At 35.6% G+C, this 9,498-nt stretch overlaps 1 protein-coding gene across 1 annotated transcript; it reads left to right on the top strand.

Annotated features, from left to right (window-relative positions):
- Window positions 1–4,126: 4,126 nt before the first annotated feature.
- LOC128548254 (SH3 domain-binding glutamic acid-rich-like protein 3) lies at window positions 4,127–9,181 on the top strand. The gene is made up of 3 exons (XM_053522741.1): window positions 4,127–4,259; window positions 6,127–6,294; window positions 9,090–9,181. The coding sequence occupies exons 1-3, from the start codon at window positions 4,215–4,217 to the stop codon at window positions 9,153–9,155; spliced, it is 279 nt and encodes a 92-aa protein (XP_053378716.1). The 5' UTR covers window positions 4,127–4,214; the 3' UTR covers window positions 9,156–9,181.
- Window positions 9,182–9,498: the final 317 nt, after the last annotated feature.

Genomic DNA, 9,498 nt, shown 5'->3' with positions numbered 1-9,498 from the left:
TCGCACCAGCCGATCCCTTAAGACAGAATTATTCTCTCTCTCGAGTTCAACCAGTGTTCGGTAGCCTATGTTAACCTTGTCCCACTAGGATTCGAACTTTGCCTGACCCGCTGTGATATAAAGGGGCGGTTACTGTCCCCTAGGTTTGACTCTGGGTATATCCATTGACTCTAAAATCCAGCCAATAAAGAAAGAAACAAACTGATAAAGTAAAATCCAGCCAATAATAAAATTAAAGAAAGAACCAAACTGATAAACAGTTTATGAATTTTATTCAATAGTAGGAAAGTTTCAGTTATAAATGCAAATGAGAATTTCACTAGTAGCGAACCTACAGTGTAATCCTTAAAAATTGATAGATCAACCTCTCATAATTATAGCGACTAGGGACTTAATAATTTCAGACCTCAAAGCTTATCCTTTCGTATACATAATCAATCAAATAAAAGTAGGAAATTTTACTCTAAAACATAAATTTACACATATAGGCAATCAGAACCTACAAAGGTAATAATCAAACACCTTTAGATAAGCGATTTTACCTATTAGGTAATATCATCAGCCGACAATAAATAATAAGACCATCTATCAAAAGTCCGGGAATCCACTGTCGGAACCTTCCCTAGTGGCACAGATCGGAATCTGGCCATCTGTCTGCCTCTTTGTAAATGCACACGAGCGTAGATGGGAAAAGACTTATAATTTGACTGAAATAGCATGACCAGCTAAATAGAGAAAAGTGTAAGTTTTATATATGCAATGCGCTGGACAGGAAAGTGCTACCAGAACAATGAAACGCCCTTAAATGCAGCGCACGATTGATATATCCAGCTCATACGCGGATCCACCCAATTTTCTCGGGGAGGGGCGTTGGGGGGGGGGGGGGGGGGGTATTTTTGTGGATGTTTGCCGTTGACAAGTACAGGGTTGTAAATATTTTTGGGCTGAATGCGGTCCTAGTGTTGCCTTTCCGAAAAAAACATTTTCATTCCTTTTTCTCTTCTTTCCTTTTTTTAGGATTTTCAAGATGGGAGAGGGGGTAGGGGGTGCGGATTTACGATTTTTGTGAAACTATATGCTAGTTATTTATAATTTTATAATTGTATTGTACATTCAGATAAGAAAACTAATATTTTCTGGAGTATAGCTTTTTACTAATTCTTTTGCAATACCTATTTATGTTATTTTAAAACATTTTAAAGATTTTATCAGTATTTCATGTACTATAATTACTAAAATCCTCCCCGATTTTATCAGTGTGCTATAATTACTTAAATCCATCCCGCAAAATTCACATATAATGTCTTAGTTATATGATGTTTACAAACTGAGAGTTGAATGAAATGAACTTTGAAACTTTGAAATTCCAAACTGTTATACAACTGCAAGCAACAACAAGACAGTTTCGAAGTAATTGAAACAATTTTGAGTTTTAAAAAAGGAAGCCTGTGGTTAATCAACTTATATAAAGTCGTGGTCGTCATTTTTATATTTTAGAACATTTCCCAGTGACAAGTTTTTGATCAGTTTTATCACTGGAATGAAGTCAGACTGTACCGCTCTCAAATCAATGTTCGTTAAATGATGAAATAAGAATTTATTTTAAAAATAATTTATCTTTTTGGTTGCGGGTTTACCCGCTACCAAAGTTAAGTGTAATTCTGACAATCATATAGCATCTTTATTTGATTCCAAATCACATCCAGAGGATGTTCATGTGCTACACAAAAAAGTCCTATTCATGAACAATGCGGATTAATTATCAATGATCAAGCAGTTCTGATTCAGTCTGTATGCATTCATAGATTGTTTAAGATTATATAAGATCTATCAATGATAAGGTTTTCCAGCCCATAGTTACATCACAAGCTAGGTCAGACAGAGTTCATCTTAGATACGAGGCACATTTGTATTTGTTTTTCATTCATGTATATTTATAGATTGCTATTTAAACAGAAAATAAATCTAACAAAACCCGCAACCACCAGACATTTCAAGACTTTTTAGAGTCATTAATTCAAGACGTGCACGAACACGTTTATTATCCCCCGCCGATGAAATCGGAAGGGGGGTATTGAAATGGCGTTGTCCGTCCGTCCGTCCGTCCGCAGCCATTTCTCAGTAACTAGCTGGTAGATTTTCATGAAACTTGAAATAAACATGAACCAACATACTGCGATGATGCCCGTCAAGTTTTTTTTTGATTGGTCAATTTCCCTTAGAGTTATTGCCCTTGATTTAATGAAAAATGCAAAAAAAATGTCCGTCCGCAGCCATTTCTCAGTAACTATCAGGTAGAATTTCATAAAACTTGAAATAAACATGCACCAACATACTGCGATGATGCCCGTTAAGTTTTTTTTTATTGGTCAATTTCCCTTAGAGTTATTGCCCGTGATTTAATGAAAAATCCACGTCTGAAGCCATTTCTCAGTAATAAGCTGGTAGAATTTCAAGATAACTTCTTGCCGGATATATTTTTTGGCCATTCCTCACCACAAGCCCTTTCGGCGGGGGATACCAATTCATCGGATTTGCTTGTTTTGCCTTGCATTTAGTACGTTAATCAAACGACAAAGTAAGCAAGTTATAGTTATAGTGACGTAGATTGGTATGGTGACGTAGATTGGTATGGTGACGTAGACTGGTATGGTGACGTAGATTCGTATGGTGGCGTAGATTGGTATGGTGACGTAGACTGATTGGTATGGTGACGTAGATTCGTATGGTGACGTAGACTGGTATGGTGACGTAGATTCGTATGGTGGCGTAGATTGGTATGATGACGTAGACTGATTGGTATGGTGACGTAGACTGATTGGTTTAGTGACGTAGATTGGTATGGTGACGTAGACTGGTATGGTGACGTAGATTGATCTCAGTCTTATGTTAACTTACTTCCCTTTATAGATTAAAGTTCCTTCAGGCTTTTAACTTAGTTTCATGTTAAAAACAGAAACAAAATAGGAATATGTTTAAGTACATTGTTAGAAAATCAACTCTTGTAATAGTGTATATACACATTTAAAACCATAAAGGGAGATAATCAAAAACAATGGATTGGATAATACTTTCTATCATGTTAATCAATATTCAAACCTTTGATAAATATGTGACAAAACGATTATCAAATATAGGATTTAGCAAGAAATTCGTACATTTTATGTTCGTAAGAAAACAAAGTGGCAGCCACGTCATAAACAAAGCCATTAAGGCAGTCAACAGATAACATTTTACAGAAAGTAGGTTCATTAATTGCCTGAAAATGGAAATATAATAAAAGATATTCATTAAATTATTAGACTAGAATCTAGTGTAATTATAGCGATAAAGATTAATAAAGTCCAGAGAAATCAAGTTTTGGAAGAAGCCACATTAATTACTCGTACATATTTAATAACATAGTTTCATCTGCCTGGCTGGACTTCTCTAAGAAACAGAGAAATATCTCAATACTTTTTTTCTTCCAAAAGTTTGTCAAAACATGACAGAAACTGCATTGAAGGAATGGATCATTTTTTGCAATTTAATGTGTTTAGAAAAGTAAGTGTGGGCCTAATATTCGATATAATTTCACTACGCGTTTGTAAAAATATAACACGACAAACAACAGAGAAAAGAAAACGGGCAGAATTGCCCCACCCTTCTACATAGTGCCACGGAGTCATGGATATAAATAATAATTCGTGGATGATTCCAATTTAATCAGAGGGCTACGTCTTTTAATCACTTTTTGTATGAGCACAATTTTGTAACTTTTCGAAAAGGATTCTTTCTTCATGACAACAAGTATCATCAAATAAATATATTATATATTGTTTTGTAAAGAAAGGAGCATCATTTGCAGACGTATACTATCAGTTAATCTGCTGACTCCCCCGTAGTGAAATAATTGATACTGCCAGATGTCTGCTATCAAATATCCGAAGAGGCTGTCGACGGGGATTTCTAAAATCGGCGATTATTAGGTTAGGTTTTCATTAGAAAATATCAAATATATTCAGATTTCTATGTTGTTGCATGCTTCTTATTGTGTTTATGCAAAGCAGACGATATTCTGTTCTGGATACCGGAAGAGATAAGTAGCGCGTAGCAAAAGACATTTTCTTTGAAACCTGCCGCGATCCCCGAAGTGATTCAGAGAAAACAGAATCAATAGCTACTTCCGGATACAAAGAGTCATTTGTAGTTTTTCGTATTTAAATGTTGCAAAAATGGTTATTAAATTGTATACAACGTCGATGACAACAAATAGAGAGGTTAGAATTTATTATATCCTTTTACCAGTTTTCCATGCATGTTGTCTTAGATTTGTTTTTATTTTACTTCAAGCTGTTTTCACATAAAACACATTTTTTATTCCTTGTATGTGAAAACTAAAATGATTTAACTTTACAATTTACACTAGACACTGTGCAGTTTTGTTCCATTTGTGCGAAGTGTTCTGTCTTGAAAAATATTTTCTTCAGGTGAAAAGTTTAAGCAGACGCGTACGCGGTTATATGGTTATATCGAATAAACTACACTTATAGCGGCAGCAAATAACATCTGATAAAATAGCTGCAGTTTAATATTGAATGTCGGAGTAGACTTAATTTTGCTCTTTCTTCTGTTCTTTCCCTGATATGTATGTAGATGTGTAATACAGTTCACTGCAGGTGGCATATGATAGATTCCCACACGTGTTGCAAATCACGTTACACGCCGGTCGGTTGCCATAGATATTACTTAATATTCTTTCTCTTTTCGCCTATAGGGAAAATGTGTACATTATATATAACAGCAATGTTGCTCTATCTTGTTTATCAATATCAAAAGCAGTATTAATTATAAAAACTTATTAATATATATTAATACCATACATCAGTCTGATTAATGGGGCATGCCACCAGAACAGAACAGAACAGAACATGCACTATTTGCGAAGATACTAGTATTCATCTGTTACATGTGAACAAATAAGTAAACAAAACATATAAAAGTGTGACATATAAACGTTCTACCAGGTGTGCACATATATACTTAAAGATGGTAAATCAGATTTTGGTCAACATGGCCATTTACTCTTATTTGCGTTCACTGAGTGTTAAATAAATATATGTTAGATTTTTCCTATTCTGGTTGCCAAATCAAGATGACATTATTTTAGCATAAGTATAAATTTGATAAACATTATTTGCCTAAGGAATGATGAGAGTATAAGAACTACTGTATTACGTATCTCAGATGTTAGTCTGGCAACTGACTAGATAATCTTTTTTCAGAAAAAAATAATTCTGTTATATATTCTGACTTCATCAGTCTTGGCTCTAATTATCCAGTGTTTTGAAAAGAGATGGGACATAATTATACAAAATTTGAATAGGCTCAGGGGTTATCTCCTGTGAACAAAACACAGTGTACTACTGGCAACTATTATCTTAGAATGCAAGTCTGTAAATTCATTATAACCTCCTTTTGTCTATCTTGTCATTTAACAATGGATACATTGGAATTAAACGAAATAAGCAGCTTCAAACTATTTTAAATTCTCCCTTTTGGTCCAAATTATTGGAATATCCAATGTAAAACCTCTTTTTAAATACTTTCATATTAAACTGGAATAATTACAAAATTTCGTAAAAATGATGAAACATACATTTCTAAATAGGGATCTAAACTCTACGTTATGAGTCTTTTCTTGTTCCGCACATAAATCTTTACACTAAAAATACGGAATTTGGTTAGTGCCACATTGAATGTCGTGTGTCGCCCTAAAAAAATGTCATAAAATGTTCCTTAAATGTGACTGACCACCGTTAAAGCAAAACTTCTAACGCCTGAAGTGATTTTCCATGTTGCTTACTGTTCTTAAAGTATTACAACAGTATCCGTGCAGTCTGATCATGATCTATACTGTTCGGCATTCAGTCAGTATCTTATTGGTAAGCACCCCTTTTAACAGTTAATGGTACTGCCCGAGTTGAAAGATGGACAAGTTCGTTGTAGACATTTAGCAGGGTAAGGGTTAAATCAGTCTCAGAGTGACACGGACACAATTCATGTCATATCGTGACTTTTCCAGTTTCAAGATCATAGTATAGTATTCTAATTTACACAAACATATTGCCAATGTTCTTTTTGCAGATCTTCAACAGACAGAACAGAATTAAGCATGTGTTCGACGCGAAAGGAATTGACTTTGAAGAAATCGATCTTTGTCATAACCAAGAAGGTCGGGACCAGATGCGGGAAAAGGCAGGGATTCCAGACTTACTTCCGCCAGCCATTTTCAACGAAGACAGATACTGTGGGGTAATACATCTTAAAATTATTTCCTTCCTTTCTTGAGAAAAAAGACGGTCCATATAAATTCCTTTTTTGTACACCAGGGTATTATTGATGACAGAAACGTTTCTGATTTTTACATAGAATGTGGAGGGATTCCAGTTGTGTTCTCAAACAATGTCAAATTCAGGTTGTAACTTATGCTTTCGGAGCTAACAGGATTCTCCCGAAATATTAGCCACAGGATTTAAACATTGTTGAAGTTTGTGCCTTTAGCAATCTAGATTTGTTTGCGCGGAGGTTGAAAGAATATATTTCTGTTATGTTTTTGTCATGTCCTATGATCGGCCATGGCACAAAGGAGTAAGTAGCAAAGCAACAAAAGTTACTGTCTTCGGGAAGAGGACATAAAGGTACGATGACATGAAAGGACGGAAAAACGATATAAGGTTATGAGCAAAACAGGTCCCATGAAAGTCCATGAGAAATACATAACGATGTAACAGTTTGATGATATCTTATCAAGTGGCAAGTAAATAAAACTTTCTGTGAGCATTATCTATTAGTTATTTTGATTATTTAGAAGATGGGCATTAATCCTTATCAGCTCAATGGATATTTATAGCATTAAATACCTCCCTTGAAATATTTAGCCCGAATACTTGAGCTAACAGAGCATTTATGGGGTCGGCATTAATTCTCCCGAATTGAGAGTACGCACGCATTGAATGCTAATGTTAATTAAACCTAACCCGTATATTGTACACTCAATACGTGCGTACATTCAGTAGGGGCGATTTAATGTTTTCGGCATTTATGGGTTCGTTTAAGGACATTATTAACGCCTCATCCATACATGGTAATTCATACCTATTGAAATGTTTTGTTATTCAGTTTTCATTATTCATAAAATCTGATCTAGTTTGGTGATTTCTATATGATACTTGAATTATGACCTCTGTCACCTGAGCACGTGTAACTAGTGCTATAATGCACGTCATACAAGCTTTACAGCTAGCATTTACGAAACCTTAATGTTATTACAAAGTCTTGGTAAAATCGAAAAGCAAATTCACGAATAACCATTTTATCAAAATTTCCCGAATTCCATTATTATAAATTAAAGGTCTTTTCGTTAAAATCAGTATTGAGGATTTTTTTTCGTCTCAAACGTAGGCGTTTTCAAAATCTTATATTAAAACACTAATCGGTTTGCATTACGAATATCTTCTTGGATCAAACTTTCAAAATGCACACATAGGGCGTTTCGAAAAAAAACCAGCAAAATACATAGGCTAAACTAGGACAAAACAAAGGAACACAGAACTTTGGACAGGGCCTTGGAACGGCCAGAGGCAAAATATTTCTGGAAGTTAAAAATCAGTTATGAATCACATATTAATTTCACTAAACTTTAACTCTGTTCTTTTGAGAATTGAATACATTGTCTTCCTTTCCCGTTTAGTTGTCTCCGGAGTAACACGAAAAGACTTAAGCAAAATACATACGAATGTTGTTTTTTTCGGTGAAAAAAAAGCTGTGCGTATGCTATATCCTTTATAGCTCGCAATCACGAAATGAGCCGCATCATGAGAAAACCAACATAGTGCATTTGCGACCAGCATGGATCCAGGCCAGCCTGCGCATCCGCGCGGTCTGGTCAAGATCCATGCTGTTCGCTAACGGTTTCTCTAATTGCAATAGGCTTTGAAAGCGAACAGCATGGATCCTGGCCAGACTGCGCGGATGCGCAGGCTGGTCTGGATCCATGCTGGTCGCAAACGCACTATGTTGGTTTTCTCATGGTGCGGCTCAGTCATGAAATATGATTTTATTGAGCACACTACTTGATACCAGAATGCGGACAAGGCCATTTGGAATATTTATGTTAATATTTATAAGTTTACTTACAAGACAAAAATGAAAGTTTATCCACCTAAAAAGTGGAAATCGTAAATCACACTTAAGAAAACAAATGTCCCACGTTAAGAACTTGTTCCGATTGTAATTCTACTTTGATTCGTTATTTACTTTAAAAGAGTAAATAGCCCGAAAATGACACAGTAAAAACTTTTACCAAATCTGACCAAAATCTTGGGACAGTCTATGTCTGTATTGTTGCAAAGTTCTCTAGGGGGTGGGGGTGGGGGGAACAAAATGGTCATACAAATTATATGGTTACGTGTCGAAACAGTTTACATTGTTACCGATGCCTGACAATGATGATGCTGGCTCTTTGATTTTGGCGGTCACGTTTTTGCTTGATGAAAATCTTTTATAATGACAAAAGCTAACTGTCTAGCATTCCCTCACACACAAAAAAAAACAACAACAAAAAACGACCAAATACTAGTATGTAATAAATGTTCTGAATTCATGTCGTCTCCTCAGCTCGTTTTTTTTCCACTGGACAAAACACTCGTACATTTTGTTACGGCATTTTCGTGTTACTCCTAGAGTCAGGTGCAGTGATGTGCCATACACATAATCATGATAATGTAGATCTCTCTTTATATAGCATGGTAACCTAACGAACCCCATACGCACAATGTTAAATGACTGCAGTGGTCAGAGCAACAAGGGTCCAAGGAAACAGGTCAGAAAACAAATATCAAAGCTTCCGCTGGGAGTTTTTAACTGTCTGTTGTGAAGTCCACCACCTGTCCCTTCAGACACAAGCAGCAGACGTTTGTCTTTGTCAAAAACTGCTCTAGAAAATAGAATGAATCCTCATTTTACGAGAACTTCTCAGCTCCATGACTTAAAATTGTGGTTTAAATAAGAGCATATACTAAAGTAACGATTGTTTTTATCCTATTCAGAATTTTCAAGAATTTGAAGACGCGGTAGAGGACAATTTGTTAAAGGAGTTCCTGAAGTTACAGTGATGTATTCCTGATGCTCATTTTGTTTTAAATGTAAGTATAACTTGTATACTTGTATAAATTGCCGGTCCACATGTGACTGGTCTATAGCTCAACCCTAAATTTTGCCGGGTTTAAGTCAGAACTTGAAGAGAGAGAAAAGACGAATATTTGTATCGAATGTCATGTAGTAAAACAGTCACTGAATGACTTGCCGGTCGATAGTCAAAACTACTAGCCTCCTCGGTCTTTCAGACCTCGGGCAGTAGTGGTAACTATTGACCGTCAAGTCATTCGGTAAGTGTAAACTATTGTATCTACGTCTTTATTTATGGGGAGCCTGACCTAATAGAGGAGTTTATTTATG

This window comes from Mercenaria mercenaria, chromosome 14, assembly GCF_021730395.1.
Source record: "Mercenaria mercenaria strain notata chromosome 14, MADL_Memer_1, whole genome shotgun sequence".
Lineage (NCBI taxonomy): Eukaryota > Metazoa > Mollusca > Bivalvia > Venerida > Veneridae > Mercenaria > Mercenaria mercenaria.
Note: the sequence above shows the minus strand (reverse complement) of the source record. Positions and strands in the feature narration are given on the sequence as shown.

Excerpts from the sequence above, each read along its gene's own strand:
- LOC128548254 (XM_053522741.1), top strand. The coding sequence starts at position 4,215 with ATGGTTATTAAATTGTATACAACGTCGATGACAACAAATAGAGAG. Across the intron at positions 4,260-6,126 it reads CGATGACAACAAATAGAGAG|ATCTTCAACAGACAGAACAG; the intron begins GTTAGAATTTAT and ends TTCTTTTTGCAG. Across the intron at positions 6,295-9,089 it reads ACGAAGACAGATACTGTGGG|AATTTTCAAGAATTTGAAGA; the intron begins GTAATACATCTT and ends TATCCTATTCAG.